The 22,317-nt window shown below is 45.3% G+C and overlaps 1 protein-coding gene across 2 annotated transcripts in view; it reads left to right on the plus strand.

Moving 5' to 3' along the window:
• IGSF21 (immunoglobin superfamily member 21) overlaps nucleotides 1-22,317 on the plus strand; it is a 276,852-nt gene that overhangs the window by 213,805 nt on the left and 40,730 nt on the right. For both annotated transcript variants that reach the window (XM_030805089.1, XM_030805091.1), the window contains one exon: nucleotides 8,181-8,299. In XM_030805089.1, coding sequence (XP_030660949.1) covers nucleotides 8,181-8,299 — 119 coding nt within the window. The remainder of the gene's footprint in view (nucleotides 1-8,180; nucleotides 8,300-22,317) is intronic.

The following is a 22,317-nucleotide window of genomic DNA, read 5'->3' on the forward strand; positions in this document are numbered from 1 at the left end:
TATATAAATGAAGACGTTTGAATTACAAAATGCTTTTTAAATCGGGTAGATTATGAAAGTTTGGTCCTGAAGAGTCTTCTCCTTCAGTTGCTGAATTTTGGCAAGGATGCAAAACCACATACCACATTCCTCCCTCCATCTGTCCCACCCTTCCTCCTTTCTGGGTCTGGGCCACATCTGAGTTTGCTGTCAGACTGAATTTGGGCTTGCTCCTCTAGTCGATGGAAGCTGCAGGAAGGGTTTATGTTGGGAAAGGACAGGCCAGATCTTTGCTGTCATAAGGTCACTCTGACAGCAGGGTGGGGGCCTCAGGCAGGGAGACGGTGGCAAGAATGAAGACAAAAATAGAGAGGTTCTGGGCCAAGCAAGACAGTGGGGTGGAGGCGAGGAAACATCGATGAGCCACCTGTGCCACAACATCCTCTAATCTGGGAGAAGATTAAAAGAAAAAAGGGTCGGGGCACCCAGGCAAATGTCATGCACCCTTTTCTCATAGAGAAATCCCGTAGCTCCCCATTCTTCCTCTCCAAGCCTTTTGATCCACGTTGCACACACAATTCCAACAGGACTTGTTATTTGAAGCTCACTGCAAATTGACAGCAACACTTAGAAAGTAGGAATAGGTTGGCAGGGAGGGGCACGAGGGGCAGCATGGAGTGAGCTGCTTCTAGAAGAAGGCACTGAGCAGTGTGGGCAAAAAGACAAAAAACTCATGAAAAACCAAGAAGCCGTCATGCAGTCACTTTAGAAGACATTTGGGCAGTGTCTTATAAAGTTAAATATAGGACCAGCCGTGCCACGTCCTCATTTGCACACACAGCACCTATCCCTGGGCTAACAGAGATGATCCAGGGAGCTGCCAGGCCTTTGAGACTCTGTTTTAATGAAGAGAGGGCCATCCAGGTGTCCATCAACAGAAGGATGGGTAAGTAAATGGTGTGTAGCCACGAAATGCGATGCTGTTCAGTGGGGAAAGGGAAGCAACAATTGGTAAAGGCAACAACATGAATGAATCTCAAAATAATGACGAGGAGTGGAAGAAACCAAGCAAAACATAGTACACACTTTGTGATTCCATTTATATAAAATCCTAGGAATCATGATTTATAGTGACAGAAAGAGGATCAATGGCTGCCTGAGGACGAGGGGCATAGATTATAAAAGGGCACAAGGAGCCTTTTGGGAGAGATGAGTATGTTCATTATCTTGATTGTGGCAACGGTTTCAATACATCAAAACTTATCAAATATGGAAATGCTGAGTAGGTACAATTTATTGTTTGTCAATTATATCCAAATAAAGCAATTAATAAAATTGAAACAAACAAAGGCAAGGATCCCAGGAGACATTTAGCATCAGGATAAACTCACCTAAGACATTGCAAATCCCCTAAGACTCGACAGGATGACATTGACGTTTGTTTTAATGACCTTGATCCTGGGACAGGTTAATTAACGTCCAGCCTCCTCCCTCTAAGAAGGAGACAGATGTAGACAGGAGGCAGATTCCAGAGAAAAGGTGTCTTTATAGTGTGGTCATTTAAACGTACAGATGTTCCTGGACTTATGATGGGATTACATCCCAATAAGTCCATCATAAGTTCAAAATATCTTAGGTTGAAAATGCACTTAAAACATCTGATCTACAGAACATCATGGCTTAGCACCTAACCTAGCTTAAATGTGCTGAAAACACTTTCATTAGCCTACACTCGGGCAAAATAATCCAACACAAAGTCCATTTTATAACAAAGAGTTGAGTGTCTCATGGAATGTATTAAATACCATACTGAAATTGAACAATGGAATGGTTGTATGGCTACTCAAAGTCTGGTTTCTACTGAGTGCGTATGGCTTTCACGCTGTCGTAAAGTCGAAAAATCATAAGTTGGACCATTGTGAGTCGGGGACCTTCTGTATCGTTTTGTCTGTCTTGTTCCCTGATATATACTCAACACCACAAGCGGTGCGTGGTACGTGGTGGGTGCTTAACAATTTGTTTTAAAATTTTCATCAATTAACAGTGTAAGGAGAAGAATATGACAAGCACTCCCAGCATGCCAGGCCCTGTTGTAAGTGCACTGGTACGTGTTCATTCATTCAGGCTTCAGTTCTCAGCAAAAGTCAAATATTGGATCACTTCGTTCTTCAACAGCACAGGAAAAGCAAATCAAACTCATTTCCTGTGTCCTCACAGCTCCACCCTCCCCTCCAGTGTCTCCATTCTATGAAAATCTAGGATTCTTCCCAGTGGAAAGGCAAAACCAGGAAAGCGAAGCTAAGCAGAGGCTGTAAACTTGTGTGGGGCGTGGAGAATGTGCACAAGACTTGCTCAGCAAACCTCAGTCATCAGAATTAAGGGGCCCACCAGAAGCTTGGAGCACGAAATTTAGGAAAATAAAAGGCCATCCTGTTTCTCCCAGCAGGGAGGAAACATATGGCTCTCATTACCTAGAGAGGTGGCAAGCCTCAGAATGGAAACACACTCAAGAGTGATGGAGGCAAATTCAGAGACCAGAGAGCTCAAATCAATTTGCTGATAAGGGAAGATCTGGGGGCAGTGGGGGAGAGCATTCATGGGCTCCAGCCTCCATCTGGCTTGAATTCAAATCATGCCACCTACTCTGTGTAGCAAAGATTCCGTTAGAGAGGGTAAAATGCTCAGTGCAGTGCCTCCTACTGTAAATCTTTATACATATTGGCACCTCCCCAGATGCTGTAATCCCACGAGGCAGGTGTCATAGCACCCATGTATCAGATGGAGAAACTGGAGCTCAAAGAAGCCAAAGGACCTCATCCAACATCACATGCTAGTCAGGTGCAGAGCCAAGACTCGAGCCTTGACTCCCGGTGCAGGCTGTTTCCACTAACCTCATTCACACAGGTGATACTCCTTGAGCACCTACCACGTGACCGGGCTTCCCTCTTTGCCTGGGAAGGAAAAGAAACAACTTATACTGCAGCATGACATGGACAGGTATGTGCTCCCAGAGACAGATGCAGCCCTGGAGAGGTGGAGATGAATTATGTCTTTGGAGGGCTGGGCAGTCAGGGTAGCCTGCCTGGTGGAGGTGGCATCTGAATGTAGAGCCTATAGAGCTTAACATTATAGGCAAAAACATGGAGGCAGGGACCAAAACCTCCAGCATCCCTGTACCCACTCCCAATCCAAGCCTCAGCTTAGGGCATGGCATACTTCTGTTGAATGTGGATAGCCCACAGCCCTGGCCCCAGATTCAGCAGAAGCTGCAGTGCCCAGCGCTTGCATGGCCTTACCTAGTGAAGGCATGCAGGTCAGGGGGCATGCAGCATCCGCTCTTGCTGTGCCTGGCTTTTCAAAAACACAATTACTCGCCCTTCAGAGACGCCGTCGGTGTTGGTAAACTCCAGCCGCTAAACTGCATTACACTGATCTCTCCAGAAACCTTTGCAGTTATTAATAGTTTATTGATCGCAGCCCATTGCTGATGAGAGCAGGCCTCCTCACCCTCACCCCCCTCAGGTCCCTGCTATCTGTGGAAAGCCTTCTATTCATCATGCTGATCAATGCCACTCAATTCTGGGGAAAGGGAGTCTCTGGGCCACTTAATCCACTTTAGAAAGAAAACAGAAAAGACAAAATTTTAGATGAGGTGCTGAGAAGAGGTGGATTGGTCGAAATCAAAGCTGTGACCTGGCAGCTGTTGGGTCTGCCAATGAGAACTAGAATCTGCCTTGGCTGGAAGTGGGGGGATCCTGGCTATGTCAGATGGTCACAGGGGAAACCAGGTGAGGGGTATACAGTGATCTCTGTTATATTTGCAAATCTTCTGTGATTCTAAACTTATCCAAAATACAAATTTTATTTTTTTAGAAAATAACTTGGCTCATGGGAGGAATAGAAAGAATGCCACTGTAGCTGGAGGAAGGGGCAGGGGCGAGAGAGAAGGGAAGGTGGAAGACATGGCTGGAGGAAGGGGCAGGGGCGTGGGATAAGGGAAGGTGGAAGACATGGCTAGAGATGTAGAAGGAACAAAGTTTGCTGGGCCCTGTTGGCCAAGATGACGATTCTTATCTCTCTGTTTGCCCTTTTTTATTGATAGACTTTATTTTTTAGAGCAGCTTTAGGTTCACAGCAAAACTGAGCAGAAAGTACAGAAAGTTCCCACCTGCCCCTGTCCCACACATGTACAACCTCTGCCACCATTGACTTCCTACACTTCAGTGACACATTTGTTACCATCAATTAACCTACATGGATACATCGTTATCACCCGAAATCCATAGTTCACATTAGGGTTCAATTTTGATGTTCTGCATTTAATAGGTTTTGGCACATGTTACTACCTTTTAAAATATTTTTATCAAATTGATATTGCTGTTTCATATTTTAAAATTTACAGTTTTATTTCTATTTGGGAGATTTTTATATTCTCCATTTTATTTTATTGTATTTCCATAGGTTATTGGGGAACAGGTGGTGTTTGGTTACGTAAGTTCTTTAGTGGTGATTTGTGAGATTTGGGTGTGCCCATCACCTGAGCAGTATGCCCTATCCCAATTTGTAGTCTTTTATCTCTCACCCCCTCCCACCTTTTCCCCCAAATTCCCAAAGTTTATTATATCATTCTTATGCCTTTCCATCCTCCTAGCTTAGCTCCCACTTATGAGTGAGAACACACAATGTTTGGTTTTCCATTCTTGAGTTACTTCCCTTAGAACAGGGGTCTCCAATTCCATCCAGGTTGCTGTGAATGCCATTATTTTGTTCCTTTTTATGGCTGAATAGTATTCCATGGTATAGATATATACCACAGTTTTTTTAATCCACTCATTGATTAATGGACATTTGAGCTGGTTCCATATTTTTGCAATTGCAAATTGTGCTGCTATAAACATGTGTGTGCAAGTATGTTTTTCGTATAGTGTCTTTGTCATAAAAGCAGAGAGAGCCTTTGATGGGACTTAGGTAGAGGAGTACCATTCATCTCATTTACGTTTGAAAAGATCTGGATTCTACCTGGAGAATGGATCAGGAGGGAGATTACCAGGGACAGAAAGCCCTGGTAAACCTCTGCCTCCATATTCCAGGTGGGAAGAGATGCTGACTGTGGAGACGGAGGGAAGTGGATGGTTCAGGATCTATTAGGAGTAGAACACCCAAGACTTGGTCACTGTCTGTATTTGGAGGGTGTGGAAATGGGAGATGCCAAGGAGGGTGCCCGAGAGTGTGCCTTGGGCTAATGGTGGAGGATGGGTCTGGACATTCCAGGAACTAGGGAACCTGGGCTTGCTCCTTCAGTCGATGGTAGAAGGAGCATCTGGGGCTGCACACATAGTCCTCAGTGAGAAGCTGCCTTTTTCCTACAGCAGCAATCCAGGTGTACCCCGAGCCGTCTTCTATACCACCTGTGAGGTGTCATAAGCATATTGCTTACGTTACTATCACCTGAGCATGTCATCCGGGTAGCGGTTGCCTAAACATGACACCTGTGTCACTATCCTATAAACACATCTTCTACAGCCATCACCTAGGTGGCGGTTACCTGCACGTATCTGCCTGGGTGTCAACCATGTTATTATTATCTTATTACCTCACCTGGAGAGCTGCCAGCTACACATGTCTCCCGAGCCTGTTTCTTTACAGAGCTGTCACCTGAACCTGCCACCTGCACTCCTGTCACCTACAAAAGTCATTTAAGCAGGTTGTCTCTATAACCAACACCTATGAGTGTCACCAAGTGCAAATTCTGCTCCTACTGTTTGTAAGTCATGGGGCCTTGGGTAAGTCATGCCATCTCTCTCTGAGTCTCCTTTTTTTTTTTAAATCTAAAATATGTCACTCCAGGTGACTGTCACTCAGTAATGGTGCCCGGTAGAGAGGCTATTTTTTCAGTCTAGCTGAGTTACAAACAAAGAAAATCATTCCCAGAGGGGAGACTGGTCCCATGCTGTTCCCATGTCACTGTGCTCTTTCTTCTGAGATGAGGGAGTGGAGGGGGACGGTGTCTTCTCAACAAAGTCCCCCCTGATGGAAAGCTTCCCATTCTTTAAGTCCTTCCATGACAGTCGGTAGACCAGATGTCAACCTCTGTGTGTTCTATGTAAATGAAGGTGTTTGTTTATGCTAATGTGTGCTGGGTGGTGGGAGGGATGGGCTGGCTCAGCTCAGTAAGACGACAGTGATGGAAAAAGAGGCTGGCAGCCCAGGTGTGGGGGGACAGTGAGTCACAGGGGAAAAGGAGCCAGAAGACAAAGATGGAGCAGGTAGCTAAAAGGAGAGAAGAAAAGAGCAAAGCTGAGGTTACATTGCTCTGCAGAAGCAGGTGGGAGAGCAAAGTGGGAAGTGTGTCCAGGAGGTGGAAGGGAGGATGAAGAACTGGATTGAAAGAACCTCCCTTTTCAGGGGTGGCAGATGGGTCACACGCCCAAGAGCCTGAGCGCCAACCAACAGCTGCTCTTTCCTGTCCCGAGTGGGGTCCTTGTCAGGCAGGTTAGTGGGGTAGGTCCATGGGTATGGATCCCTTCCCATAGTTTTCTGCTATGACTTGAGAACTTCTAAGACTTAAACAGAACCCCAGTCCCTCTAAGTTGTAGCCAGAATAGGCTGGAACTCGCATGAAGACAGACATATTTCCCCAATGCAGCAATGACAGCCTCTGCAACTCCAGACCAAGGCTCCTTCCCATCCAAGTGTCCAGATTCCACTTGCCAGGAATTCCCTCTCCCCACAGAGCTTCACAGGACCCAGGAACAACACAGAATGGCCCCTCTGTCCATTTGGGTGCAACGGTCCTGCTTACAGAAGTCCTGCAGTGACATCATTGCATTTAATCTTCACTGCAGTCACAGGAAGTAGCACTGTTTAGGAAAGAAAATGGAGTCTCCAGGAGAGAGGGACTGACTTACCCAAGGTCCCCTGATTTACAAACAGTAGGAGCAGAATTGGAACCTGGTTCTCTTTGACTTCATGTCAAGGCTCTTTTCAATATAGAAGGGAGGAAAGAGCCTCCCTGCTTGCATTTTCCATGGGGAGAGAGAACAACATACCAACTCATTTTCACATGGTCTGACCCTGTAGATGCTATAGAAAGATCTAGAACATGAGCCATCCAACTACTGCCTGCAGGCCAAATCTAGCCCGTCACCTATTTTTTCACAACTTGTGAACTGAGAATACTTTTTCTACTTTGAAATGGTTGGAGAAATAAAACAGAAGAAGGATATTGTATGGCAAATGAAAATTATATGAAATTCAAATTTAAATGATCATAAGTAAAGTTTTATTGGAGCACATTTGCACCAATTTGTTTATGCACCGATTGTCGCTGCTTTTGTGCTGCAAGGATAGGATTGAACTGCAATTGTAAAGGGCAAGAAAGCCTAAAATATTTACTCTCTGGACTTTCAGGAGAAAAGTCTGAAAGCAGGTTTGAGGGAGTCTCCCCCATCCTCAGGGATCGCCTCCTCTGAGACACCCTCCCGACCACCTCAGAGGTGGAAGTGGCTGCTCCCCAATCTGAGCTCAGATAAGCTCACGCTTTTCCATGTGAGTGTGGAACCCAGATCAGCTTCTCTACCTCCTTGTCCACTGGGATGGGGGCTCCTTGGGGACCTGAATTTTATTGTCTTTCTCTTCCGTGATCTCAGGACTGGGCATGAAGTGGCAGCATGGCGGTGTGGAGAGAGAAACTCAAATTTCCATACTGGTTCTTATTAGCAATTGAGTTCTGTCCCGAGCCTCAGTTTCCTTGTTTATGAAATGGGAATATGGACCCTATGTGGAGGCCATCATGAGGAAAGAGGGAGCCGATGCCTCCAGTGACAGTTTTGGGCCCATACTGCATGCAGTGACACACTAAATGCCCACACCTCTTCACCTATGCCATCCTCATGGCTCCCTGGAAGTGGGCACCATCCCAGGCTCATGGAAGCTGACAGGCTAAATAACTGCTCCAGGACCCGCTGAGCACAAATTGGGCTCTGGCTGAACACAGTCCACACCTTCACTATCTGAGATGCCGAGCACAGTGTCTGCATACGGTCAGTGTTCCATAAATGCTCCCCTCCTCCCAGCCCAGCACGCAGGCATGTGTTTGTTAGTGGAGGCTGCACCTGTGGGCATCATGATGAGTTTCCTTGAGCGCTGCCTCACCCAGCCCCACGATGATGGGCCCTCACCCTGTCTTCTGCCTTCCCCAGGCTGCCCGAGGTCCGGATCTCGGACAATGGTCCCTATGAGTGCCATGTGGGCATCTACGACCGCGCCACCAGGGAGAAGGTGGTCCTGGCATCGGGCAACATCTTCCTCAACGTCATGGGTGAGTGCAGGGCCACTGGCCCCTGGCGTCGCAGTGAGGATGACGAGTGTGTTTGAGTGTGAGTGTGTGAATGTGTGCACACAGGCACACGTGCGTGCACAGAGCGGCCATCCTAGGGACCATCCACCAGAAGTTCTGTTGTGCTGGTGTCTTCCCTTTCCTGCCCTTGTCGTGGAGGGGCAACCAGACCAGGCTGAGCCAAGGTGTGACCTGTGAAGTCTTGCCCCCCATGGGCCTCCCCTCAGGAGGTCCCCTTCTCCCAGCACAGGTACCCCAACAGGACCCTCCCCAGGGAGTGAAGGATAGCACCTCAGCCGAGACGCACACCTGCTGCAGAGGGAACCATTCTGTCCCTCAGCCAAAAGATCCCCCTGCACCTCCTGAGGCCTTAATGGAGATGGCATAGGATCTGGAGATGAATTAGAAAGTGCTCAGGGCTGGGATTCAGAGCTCTTGGGTTCTCACCCTCTCCCCATGCCTCCATTTATGCACCTGTAAAATGGAGGTAATAATACGGGTGTCTATCTCTGGCTGGCTGGGTCCTTAGGTAAGTCTATCCCCATCCCAGATTCAGTTTCCCCATGTGTAAAACAAGAATGCTGCTCTGCACATTCTCAGAAGCCCCCACTGGCTCTAATTTACTGTCAGATACACACCTTTGGATTCTGGTTCTATTGCAAGGATGCTGGGGACTCGGCCTTGACTCCAGACTCTGTGTTTTCCGGTTTTCTTATCCAGTAATATTTATCAGGGAAACAAAGCTTGCAGTACACAGGCAATCAATGAAAGCATAAAGGCCTCGCTGAAAGCCGCTGCTTCTGGGGAAATTGAAAACCTCCAAAGGCCAGACCTCCAGGGGGACATCGATTCCTGCAGCACAGCCTGTGGTAGTTCTGGCTTTCCAATGGAGCCACGATGCAGGAGGTGGCATTGCTAGGAAAAGCCCCTCTCTCGCAGTTACTCACGCACCACTCAGCTCCTCTGATAGAGGAGCTAGCAGCGTTTGGGTGCCTGGCCCTGGGTTGGCCACACCAGGGAACCTAGGAGGGACAGTACTCAGTTTGCACCATCAAGGAACTCCCAGTCTGATGAGAGACGTGTACTTAAGCAATCATTTATGCATCACAATGTATTGAGCACCTACCTATGAGGTGGCAGGGAATGGACCCAAAATTTTTATAGGACAAATGCTTATCTGTAGAGATTTTGCAGGAGACAAGCATAAAACACATGCATAGATGAATCAAAAACAGCCTGCAACATGCTAGAAGGAAATAAAGCAGAGTAAAGGGATAAAGAGTGACTGCAGGTGGGTGGCTGCTACCATAGGGTGGGGACTCAGGGAAGGCCCCTCTGCAGCTATTGAGCTGAGTGCTTTACATGTGTTATGTCATTATGCCTCACAACCAACCCGAGAGTACATACTAGCATTAACTCCATTTTGCAGATGCAGAAATGGATCACAGAGAAAGCAAGCAACTTGCCTAAAGTCACACAGCCAAGATCACAAAATCCTCCTATGTTATCAGGCAGCTCAGTGTTGGGCCGGGACTCAGGCATCTTGACTCCAGGGCCAGCTCTGTCACATTGCTGGAGGCAGTGAAGACACTGCGCTAAGGCCTCAATCTAAGGTGCCTTCAAGCAAAGCCAGAGTCCTCAAAAACCATCCCTCCATGAGGCCCACACTTCCCATTACTTTGCCAAAGAACCCTGAGCAGGTTATTCTCCTTCTGTGGCCTCAATTTGCCCCATCTGTACTGTATTAGTCCATTTTCACATTGCTGATAAAGACATACCCAAGACTGGGCAATTTGCAAAAGAAAGAGGTTTAATGGACTCACAGTTCCACGTGGCTGGGGAGGCCTCACAATCATGGTGGAAGGTGAAAGGCACATCTCACATGGTGGCAGACAAGAGAAGAGAAGTTGTGCAGGGAAACTCCCCTTTATAAAACCATCAGATCTTGTGAGACTTATTCACTATCATGAGAAATAGCACAGGGAAGACCGACCCCTATGATTCAGTTTTCTCCCACTGGGTCCCTCCTACAACACATGAGAATTGTGGGAGCTACAATATAAGATGAGATTTGAGTTGGGACACAGCCAAACCATATCATGTATTATCAGAGGGTTGACCAGATAATCCTACACTCCCTCCCAGCTCTGACACTTGTGAGTCCCTTACTCCATCCGCTAGGTGAGGAAACTGAGGTACAGAGCGATTTCGTGGGACTCACTCAGGTTGCACAACTGGCCTGATGGTCTCTGCTGAGCAAGGGAGTGTGCTCGTGTGGGCCTCAATTTCCCCATCTGTAAAATAGGGATAAGGATGCTTCCCTCCCAGGGTGGCTGTGAGGCTTAAAGTAGATAAAGTTTGCAGAACACCTACCCCGTCAAGAATATCATTGAAGAGCTCAGTTACTTGGACGCTGTTGTTTTTATTATCACTGTTTCTGGTGTGCCTACTCCTGGGCACAGCTGTGGCTGCCTCCCTCTTGCCCCTGGTTTTGGCCCCAGCAAAGAGAAGCCCCCCATTCACAGCTCCAAAGAGCCCTGCACTAGTCTGAGGAATGACTGCTCTAGGAACACAGCTTCATGCACCGCGGCTGCCTGGAAGCCAGGGAGTGTCTCTGGGAGTGGCAGGGACAGGGCTCTCTCCTTATTCACCTTCTCTGGGCTTCTTCCCCAAAGGTCTGCGAGTCCTGGCACCATGCACCTATGGAAGGAGCCAGGATATATCCCAACTGTCATAATGACAGCAATGCCCCACACTTGCCCGATCTGAGCAATTTCACAGGGGCTTTCACATGGAAGACATCACCCAATCCTCACTGCAGATCGGAGCGTGGGGGATTACTATTATCCCTAACTCACAGATGAAGAGACTGAGACCCAGGGAAGGGAAGAAATTTGCTCCAGGCCTTATAGGGTGGGGGTTATCTCTATGCCAGAGCAGCGTGGCTTCTGTAGCTCACCAAGGTCCTGAATGGTGAGCGGAGGGCCGGGGTAGGCGGCGTGGCTGAGTGTTTCTCATACAGCATCTCCTGTAACCCATCAACCACATGGGCCTGGAAGGCAGGCGCCACAGTGAGCCCATTGCACAGACCTGGCTCAGAGGGGCATGGGACTTGGCCGAGGTTGGAAGGTTAAGTGAGATAATCTATAGAACAGAACGTTCTGGGCCTGAGGCTTGGCACATTCTGGATGATCAATAAATAGTATCTCTTATGACAAATAGTAGTAGGGTCAGTTACGAACCAGGCACAATTAGACCAATCTCTGTGAAGGTCTCCTTCAAGTGTTTCAGGGCAGCTTTCAAAAATTAAAACTGACTCATTGCTTCAGCTCATCTGTGGCATTGTGTTCACACACAAAGACCCTCCCTTCAAGGGAGCGGAGGTCACTGAACGCTGGGTTCTCTTTTGTGCCACATGGGACCCTAAGGGCTGCTGCAGCCAAACTGGGGCAAGACAGACCCTCCCCAATTTGGAGGTCAATGGGAAGCTCCCAGAACAGTGGGGAGAAGGAGAGCTGAGGAGCTGGGGACGGCCCAGGGCCCACCTGCCTCAAAGCACAGAGCAGTTCCGCCAGAAAGCCCAGCACCCCGGTCTGCCATCCACACATCCACATCCAGCACATTCTAACGTGGCCATTTCCAGAGGCCTCCGGGTGAAGATGAAAACACGAGTGCAGCTGTAATTTCACGCCTATAACATCCCACTATGTGGTGGGGAAAGACATTTGGGAGCCCCGTGGGTGACACCAAGGGTGTATGCTGCACACAGTCATTAAAATGTTTTTATCTGAGCTGCAGATAAATTGTAAGCCAATTTGAAAGTTGTGTGCTGGGCCCCAGGGACCCAGCATTATACACAGTCATGGAAGGATTTTGAAGGTTCTTCTGGGGGTGCAGGTTAGGGGGGAGGGAGTGTGTTAAGGGTGCGCTGTTACAATCAATTAAATGTTGTGAGAGCCAGGCACCCCACCCCCATCCTCACCGAAGTTAGTTAAAAGACTCTGCACTTCTGGCTCCTCTGGAATGCCAAGGGGCAGGGTTTCTCTGCCACTGAATTGGGCCCTTTCAACCCAAAGCTGAAAAGCAAGGCCACCCTCTGCATGCCAGCATTGAGCTCAGTGTTCAACCTACAGTTAATCCCTCACAAAAGCCCTTGGATGTGGGCCTGGTCATCCCCATTTTACGGATGATGGAGCAGAGGCTCTGAGAGTTTAAGGGGCACATCCATGTGAGTGACAGAGCAGGGTGGGTAGGAGCGGGGCGTCCCACCTGGTCTGCCTGAGCCCAGAGCAGGTACTTATACAACAGCCTTAACTCCCAAAGGAAATTTCCCTCCCCTTGACCCAAAATCCATGAGTCACACAAACCTCAAACAAGCACTGGAGTGGGGACAGAGTGCAGAGAGTGGGGACTTCCTTGAGACCGAGCCTAACTAGGTTGCTAAAAAAACTCTGATGGTCCTAGCATGGCGGCTCACATCTGTAATCCCAGTACTTCGGGAGGCTGAGGTGGGTGGATCTCTTGAGCCCAGGAGTTCTAGCCCAGCCTGGGCAACATGGCGAAATCCCGTTTCTACAAAACATTAACTGGGCTGTGGTGGTACGTGCCTGTAGTCCCAGCTACTCAGGAGGCTGAGGTAGGAGGATTACTTGAGCCTGGGAGGTAAAGGCTGCAGTGAGCTGAGATCACGCCACTGCATTCTAGCCTGGGCAACAGTGAGACCCTGTCTCCAGAAATGAAACAAAACCAAACCAATAAAACCAAACAACAACAACGAATTCTGATGGATGGCTGGGGCTGTTTGCCTTTAGGGACATGTAGGAGTCTGGGAGGAACACAGAATGTCTGTGCCCTTGCCTCCATTCCTGTCCCCATCCCCATTTTTTGTTCTCTCATCCACTACTATCCAGCACCTCCCCCACTTCTCAAACCCTCTGAAAGGAGCACTGAACTTGGAGTCCAGCAGACCTGGGTCCAAACCCCAATTAGTGTCTACTTTTGACCTGGACAGTCTAGTATTGAGTTTCCTTTCTGGTAAAAGAGCATATCAGAATGTCTTTTTTGTTCAAATATATTATAAGGTGACTTGGATGCCCACATACATGGGCATTCTAATTTGCATTTATTCATTTGTATGTTCATTCATTTAACATATATTTATTGAGCACCTAGTACATTGCAGGCACTGTTGTGTACACTGGAGTTTGCAATGAACAAGGAGGACAAAAAAAAAAAACCAAACAAACAAAAAACTGGTCCTCATAGACCGTGCAGTAGGGGAGGCAGAAGATGAGCAAGTGAAGAGATGGGGAGACAAATGGGATGTCAGTGGGTGGTAAAGCAATGTCAGGAAAAACCCATCAGGGATGGGGCTGTTCTAGGTCAATGTGGCCTCTCTGAGAAGGTAACATTCAAAAGAGGTGAGCTATATGGACTTCACTCATTCATGCCAGTGATTCAGTGACTTACTGAGCATTCCCCAGGTGCCAAGCACAATTCTAGGTGCTGTGGATACACTGACAATAAGACAAGGTCCTTGCTCCCTGGACTCACATTCTCTAAGGGAAATAGCTTCATGGTACAGAGGAGGAAACTAGTTTCTGGGGCTGCCCATAGCAAATTACTGCAAACTGGGTGGCTTAAAACCACAGCAATGTATTGTCTCACAGTGCTAGTCGAGAAGCCTGAAATCAAGGTGTCAGTAGGGCCATGCTCCCCATGCAAGGGAAAAATCCTTCCTTGTCCCTCCCCTTGCCTCTGGTGTTGCTAGCAATCCTTGGAGTTCCCTGGCTTATAGATGCATCACGTAGAATCTCTGCCTCTCTCATCATATGGCCTTCTCCCTCTGGCTCTGTGTTCCTGTCCCTGTGTTCAGATTTGCTTCTGCTTCTGCTTCTGCTCCTGCTACTGCTTCTGCTTCTTCTCCTTCTCCTTTCTTCTTTCCTCCTCCTTTCCCTCCTCCTCCTCCTCTTCTTCCTCCTCTTCCTCCTCCTCCTTCTTCTTCTTCTTTTCTTCTTCTTCTTCTTCTTCTTCTTTTTCTTCTTCTTCTTTTCTTTTTCTTCTTCTTCTTTTCTTCTTCTTCTTCTTCTTCGTCTCCTTCTCCTTCTCCCTCCTCCCCCCCCTTCTTCTTTTTTATTTTTTATTTTTTTTGTGTGTGAGACAGTCTTGCTCTGTTGCCCAGGGTGGCCTCAAATGCCTGAGTTCAAGCAATCCACTCACCTTGGCCTCCCAAAGTGCTACAGGCATGAGACACTGCGGCCACCTCAACAGATTTTCTCCTTATAAAGACATCAGTCATTGAATTAGGACTCACCCTAATCCAGTGTGACCTCATCTTACCTTTAGCACAATTGCAAGGACCCTATTTCCAAATAAGGTTACATTTATACGGACTGTGGGTCAGAACTTCAACACATCATCTTCAGGGACATAATTCAACCCACAGCAGTAACTTGGTTAGGATGTAGCACACCAAGATTCCCTGTCTGACTCTGAAGCTGACACTCTTTGCTCCCAAACCCGTGGGTCACCCTTCGTTGCGCACTGACTAATATGCAGGCGCTGTGCTAAACTCTTCTTGTGCTAACTCACTGAACACTCACAAAAGCTCTGCAAGGTGAGTACTATCACTTTCTCTTTAGCAGATGAAGAAATTGAGAGGTAATGTCACTTCCCTACATCACCCAGCCAGTGTGTGGCAGGGCAGGGGTATATAGCCATCCTGCACGTTAACCTCTCTGCTCCTCTAGAAGTTTACCAGTGAGGAAGCCAAGACTCATAAAGTATTGGTACACATTAATAAAATGTTCTATCTTGGGATCGCTGTCTCTCTTCTGGAAGCTTCCAAGTGAGGTTAGCAGATGAAGTAGACTTTTGGAACCTGAGACCAGAGTGGCAACAAACCACACCATATGCTTTGCAAGTCTGGAGCCAGGAAATACAGCTTCCACCCCAAAGAACAGATGTTAATGAACTTTACATGACGTTTCTGGTTGGTTTGTCTTTTCTCAGTATGTTCTACTGATTTTTATTAAGTGTGCCTGGTGCATTTTCCTTGTGTTTTTTTGTTTGTTTGCTCTGTTTGCTCTGTTTTGTTTTGAGACAGAGTCTTGCTCTGTCCCCCAGGCTGGAGTGCAGTAGCACAATCTCAGCTCACTGCAGCCTCTGCCTCCAGGCATCAAGATATTCTCCTGCCTCAGCCTCCCAAGTAGCTGGGATTACAGACATACACCACCTAATGCCTGCCTAATTTTTCTAGTTTTAGTCGAGACGAGGTTTCTCCATGTTGGCCAGGCTGGTCTTGAACTCCTGACCTCAAGTAATCCTCCCGCCTCGGCCTCCCAAAGTGCTGGGATTACAGGCATGAGCCACCATGTCTGGCCCTTTGTTTTTTTCTAAAATATGGTTTTATTGAGATACAATTCATATAACATACAATTCACTCATTTAAAGTTTACAAAACAGTGGTTTTAGCATATTCACAGAGTTGTGCCTCTACCACCACAATCAATTTCAGAACATTTTCATTGTCCTCCAAAGAAACCCTGTACCCATCAGCAGTTATGCACCACCCCACATTGTCCCTCTTCTTCCCAGTCATAGGCAGCCAAAAACACCCTTTCTGTCTCTATAGATTTGCTGGTTCTGGATATTTAATATGAATGAGATTATACAATATGTGGTCTTTTGTGGCTAGTTTCTTTTGCTTTGCATAATGTCTTCAAGGTTCATCCATATTGTAGCAGGTACCAGTACTTCATTCCTTTTCAATGCTGAATAATGTATGGATAGATCACGTTTTGTTTATGCATTCATCAGTGGATGGAAATCTGGGTTGTTTCCACTTTTTGGCTATTATGAACAACGCTGCTATAAACATTCATACAAGTTTTTGTGTGAACATGTAGTTTCAGTTCTCTTGGGTATGTATCCTCGGAGTAGAACTGCTGAGTCAAATGATGACTCTGCATTTAAACTTCTGAGAAACTTCCAGACAGTTTTCCACAGTGGCTGCACTGTGTTATATTCCCACCAGCTGCATATGAATCTCAGCTTCTCCACATCTTTGTCGACACTTGTTACTATCTGTCTTTTTAAATATAGCCATCCTAGTGGATCCTAGTGGATGTGGAGTGATATCTCTTTGTGGCTTTGATTGGCATTTCCCTCAGGGCCAATGACACTGTACATCCTTTCCTGTGCTTCTTGGCCATTTGGACATCTTCTTTGGAGAAATATCTACTCAGAGACTTTGGTCATTTTTAATGGCCTTATTTGTCTGTTTATGATTGAGTTGTAAGAGTTCTCTATCTGACCTACATGTAAGTCCCTTATCAGGTATATCATTTGCATATTTTTCTCCTATTGTGCAGATTGTCTTTTTACTTTCTTCATGGTGTCCTTTCAAGGACAAAATGTTTTAATGTCAATGAAATCCAGTTTATCTATTTTTTCTTTTGTCGCTTGTGCTTTTCGTGTCTATTTAAGGAGGCTTTGCCTAACTCAGTGTCACAACTTACTCCTGTATTTTTCTTCTAGGAGTTTGTATAGTTTTAGCACTTACATTTAAGTTTATGATGCATTTCAAGTTTATTTGTTTTATTTATTTATTTTTTTTTTATTATACTTTAGGTTTTAGGGTACATGTGCACAATGTGCAGGTTTGTTACATATGTATCCATGTGCCATGTTGATTTCCTGCACCCATTAACTCATCATTTAGCATTAGGTATATCTCCTAATGCTGTCCCTCCCCCCTCCCCCCACCCCACAACAGTCCCCGGAGTGTGATGTTCCCCTTCCTGTGTCCATGAGTTCTCATTGTTCAATTCCCACCTATGAGTGAGAACATGCGGTGTTTGGTTTTTTGTCCTTGTGATAGTTTACTGAGAATGATGTTTTCCAGTTTCATCCATGTCCCTACAAAGGACATGAACTCATCATTTTTTATGGCTGCATAGTATTCCATGGTGTATATGTGCCACATTTTCTTAATCCAGTCTATCGTTGTTGGACATTTGGGTTGGTTCCAACTCTTTGCTATTGTGAATAGTGCCGCAATAAACATACGTGTGCATGTGTCTTTATAGCAGCATGATTTATAGTCCTTTGGGTATATACCCAGTAATGGGATGGCTGGGTCAAATGGTATTTCTAGTTCTAGATCCCTGAGGAATTCCCACACTGACTTCCACAATGGTTGAACTAGTTTACAGTCCCACCAGCAGTGTAAAAGTGTTCCTATTTCTCCACATCCTCTCCAGCACCTGTTGTTTCCTGATTTTTTAATGATGGCCATTCTAACTGGTGTGAGATGGTATCTCAGTGTGGTTTTGATTTGCATTTCTCTGATGGCCAGTGATGATGAGCATTTCTTCATGTGTTTTTTGGCTGCATAAATGTCTTCTTTTGAGAAGTGTCTGTTCATGTCCTTTGCCCACTTTTTGATGGGGTTGTTTTTTTCTTGTAAATTTGTTTGAGTTCATTGTAGATTCTGGATATTAGCCCTTTGTCAGATGAGTAGGTTGCAAAAATTTTCTCCCATTCCGTAGGTTGCCTGTTCACTCTGATGGTAGTTTCTTTTGCTGTGCAGAAGCTCTTTAGTTTAATGAGATCCCATTTGTCAATTTTGGTTTTTGTTGCCATTGCTTTTGGTGTTTTAGACATGAAGTCCTTGCCCACGCCTATGTCCTGAATGGTATTGCCTAGGTTTTCTTGTAGGATTTTAATGGTTTTAGGTCTAACACTTAAGTCTTTAATCCATCTTGAATTAATTTTTGTATAAGGTGTAAGGAAGGGATCCAGTTTCAGCTTTGTACATATGGCTAGCCAGTTTTCCCAGCACCATTTATTAAATAGGGAATCCTTTCCCCATTTCTTGTTTTTGTCAGGTTTGTCAAAGATCAGATAGTTGTAGATATGCGGCATCATTTCTGAGGGCTCTGTTCTGTTCCATTGATCTATGTCTCTGTTGTGGTACCAGTACCATGCTGTTTTGGTTACTGTAGCCTTGTAGTATAGTTTGAAGTCAGCGTGATGCCTCCAGCTTTGTTCTTTTGGCTTAGGATTGACTTGGCGATGCGGGCTCTTTTTTGGTTCCATATGAACTTTAAAGTAGTTTTTTCCAATTCTGTGAAGAAAGTCATTGGTAGCTTGATGGGGATGGCATTGAATCTATAAATTACCTTGGGCAGTATGGCCATTTTCACGATATTGGTTCTTCCAACCCATGAGCATGGAATGTTCTTCCATTTGTTTGTATCCTCTTTTATTTCATTGAGCAGTGGTTTGTAGTTCTCCTTGAAGAGGTCCTTCACATCCCTTGTAAGTTGGATTCCTAGGTATTTTATTCTCTTTGAAGCAATTGTGAATGGGAGTTCACTCATGATTTGGCTCTCTGTTTGTCTGTGATTGGTGTACAAGAATGCTTGTGATTTTTGTACATTGATTTTGTATCCTGAGACTTTGCTGAAGTTGCTAATCAGCTTAAGGAGATTTTGGGCTGAGACAATGGGGTTTTCTAGATATACAATCATGTCATCTGCAAACAGGGACAATTTGACTTCCTCTATTCCTAATTGAATGCCCTTTATTTCCTTCTCCTGCCTGATTGCTCTGGCCAGAACTTCCAGCACTATGTTGAATAGGAGTGGTGAGAGAGGGCATCCCTGTCTTGTGCCAGTTTTCAGAGGGAATGCTTCCAGTTTTTGCCCATTCAGTATGATATTGGCTGTGGGTTTGTCGTAGATAGCTCTAATACCTAATTTATTGAGAGTTTTTAGCATGAAGGGTTGTTGAATTTTGTCAAAGGCCTTTTCTGCATCTATTGAGATAATCATGTGGTTTTTGTCTTTGGTTCTGTTTATATGCTGGATTACATTTATTGATTTGCGTATGTTGAACCAGCCTTGCATCCCAGGGATGAAGCCCACTTGATCATGGTGGATAAGCTTTTTGATGTGCTGCTGGATTCGGTTTGCCAGTATTTTATTGAGGATTTTTGCATCAATGTTCATCAAGGATATTGGTCTGAAATTCTCTTTTTTGGTTATGTCTCTGCCAGGCTTTGGTATCAGGACGATGCTGGCTTCATAAAATGTGTTAGGGAGGATTCCCTCTTTTTCTATCGATTGGAATAGTTTCAGAAGGAATGGTACCGGTTCCTCCTTGTACCTCTGGTAGAATTCGGCTGTGAATCCATCAGGTCCTGGACTCTTTTTGGTTGGTAAGCTATTGATTATTGCCACAATTTCAGAACCTGTTATTGGTCTATTCAGAGATTCAACTTCTTCCTGATTTAGTCTTGGGAGGGTGTATTTGTCGAGGAATTTATCCATTTCTTCTAGATTTTCTAGTTTATTTGCATAGAGGTGTTTGTAGTATTCTCTGATGGTAGATTGTATTTCTGTGGGATCGGTGGTGATATCCCCTTTTTCATTTTTTATTGCATCTATTTGATTCTTCTCTGTTTTCTTCTTTATTAGTCTTGCTAGCGGTCTATCAATTTTGTTGATCTTTTCAAAAAACCAGCTCCTGGATTCATTAATTTTTTGAAGGATTTTTTGTGTCTCTATTTCCTTCAGTTCTGCTCTGATTTTAGTTATTTCTAGCCTTCTGCTAGCTTTTGAATGTGTTTGCTCTTGCTTTTCTAGTTCTTTTAATTGTGATGTTAGGGTGTCAATTTTGGATCTTTCCTGCTTTCTCTTGTGGGCATTTCGTGCTATAAATTTCCCTCTACACACTGCTTTGAACGTGTCCCAGAGATTCTGGTATGTTGTGTCTTTGTTCTCGTTGGTTTCAAAGAACATCTTTATTTCTGCCTCCATTTCGTTATGTACCCAATAGTCATTCAGGAGCAGGTTGTTCAGTTTCCATGTAGTTGAGCGGTTTTGAGTGAGTTTCTTAATCCTGAGTTCTAGTTTGATTGCACTGTGGTCTGAGAAACAGTTTGTTTGTTATAATTTCTGTTCTTTTACATTTGCTGAGGAGAGCTTTACTTCCAACTATGTGGTCAATTTTGGAATAGGTGTGGTGTGGTGCTGAAAAAAATGTATATTCTGTTGATTTGGGGTGGAGAGTTCTGTAGATGTCTATTAGGTCCACTTTGTGTAGAGCTGAGTTCAATTCCTGGGTATCCTTGTTAACTTTCTGTCTCGTTGATCTGTCTAATGTTGACAGTGGGGTGTTAAAATCTCCCATTATTATTGTGTGGGAGTTTAAATCCCTTTGTAAGTCACTCAGGACTTGCTTTATGAATCTGGGTGCTCCTGTATTGGGTGCATATATATTTAGGATAGTTAGCTCTTCTTGTTGAATTGATCCCTTTGCCATTATGTAATGGCCTTCTTTGTCTCTTTTGATCTTTGTTGGTTTAAAGTCTATTTTATCAGAGACTAGGATTGCAACCCCTGCCTTTTTTTGTTTTCCATTTGCTTGATAGATCTTCCTCCATCCCTTTATTTTGAGTCTATGTGTGTCTCCGCACGTGAGATGGGTTTCCTGAATACAGCACACTGATGGGTCCTGACTCCTTATCCAGTTTGCCAGTCTGTGTCTTTTAATTGGAGCATTTAGCCCATTTACATTTAACATTAATATTGTTATGTGTGAATCTGATCCTGTCATTATGATGTTAGTTGGTTATTTTGCTCGTTAGTTGATGCAGTTTCTTCCTAGCCTCGATGGTCTTTACAATTTGGCATGTTTTTGCAGTGGCTGGTACTGGTTGTTCCTTTCCATGTTTAGTGCTTCCTTCAGGAGCTCTTTTAGGGCAGGCCTGGTGGTGATAAAATCACTCAGCATTTGCTTGTCTGTAAAGTATTTTATTTCTCCTTCACTTATGAAGCTTAGTTTGGCTGGATAGGAAATTCTGGGTTGAAAATTCTTTTCTTTAAGAATGTTGAGTATCGGCCCCCACTCTCTTCTGGCTTGTAGAGTTTCTGCCGAGAGATCAGCTGTTAGTCTGATGGGCTTCCGTTTGTGGGTAACCCGACCTTTCTCTCTGGCTGCCCTTAACATTTTTTCCTTCATTTCAACTTTGGTGAATCTGACAATTATGTGTCTTGGAGTTGCTCTTCTCGAGGAGTATCTTTGTGGTGTTCTCTGTATTTCCTGAATCTGAATGTTGGCCTGCCTTGCTAGATTGGGGAAGTTCTCCTGGATAATATCTTGCAGAGTGTTTTCCAACTTGGTTCCGTTCTCCCCGTCATTTTCAGATACACCAATCAGACGTAGGTTTGGTCTTTTCACATAGTCCCAAATTTCTTGGAGGCTTTGTTCATTTCTTTTTATTCTTTTTTCTCTAAACTTCCCTTCTCACTTCATTTCATTCATTTCATCTTCCATCAGCGATACCCTTTCTTCCAGTTGATCGCATCTGCTACTGAGGCTTCTGCAATCTTCGTGTAGTTCTCGAAACTTGGCTTTCAGCTCCATCAACTCCTTTAAGCCCTTCTCTCCATTGGTTATTCTAGTTATCCATTCTTCTAATTTTTTTTCAAAGTTTTTAACTTCTTTGCTATTGTTTTGAATTTCCTCCTGTAGCTCAGAGTAGTTTGATTGTCTGAAGCCTTCTTCTCTCAACTTGTCATAGTCATCCTCCATCCAGCTTTGTTCCATTGCTGGTGAGGAACTGCGTTCCTTTGGAGGAGGAGAGGTGCTCTGCTTTTTAGAGTTTCCAGTTTTTCTGCTCTGTTTTTTCCCCATCTTTGTGGTTTTATCTACTTTTGGTCTTTGATGATGGTGATGTACAGATGGGTTTTTGGTGTGGATGTCCTTTCTGTTTGTTAGTTTTCCTTCTACCAGACAGGACCCTCAGCTGCAGGTCTGTTGAGTTTACTAGAGGTCCACTCCAGACCCTGTTTGGCTGGGTGTCAGCAGCGGTGGTTGCAGAACAGCAGATTTTCATGAGACCACAAATTCAGCTGTCTGATAGTTCCTCTGGAAGTTTTGTCTCAGAGGAATACCCGGCTGAGTGAGGTGTCAGTCTGTCCCTACTGGGG

Source organism: Nomascus leucogenys, chromosome 24 (genome assembly GCF_006542625.1).
Source record: "Nomascus leucogenys isolate Asia chromosome 24, Asia_NLE_v1, whole genome shotgun sequence".
Classification (NCBI taxonomy): domain Eukaryota; kingdom Metazoa; phylum Chordata; class Mammalia; order Primates; family Hylobatidae; genus Nomascus; species Nomascus leucogenys.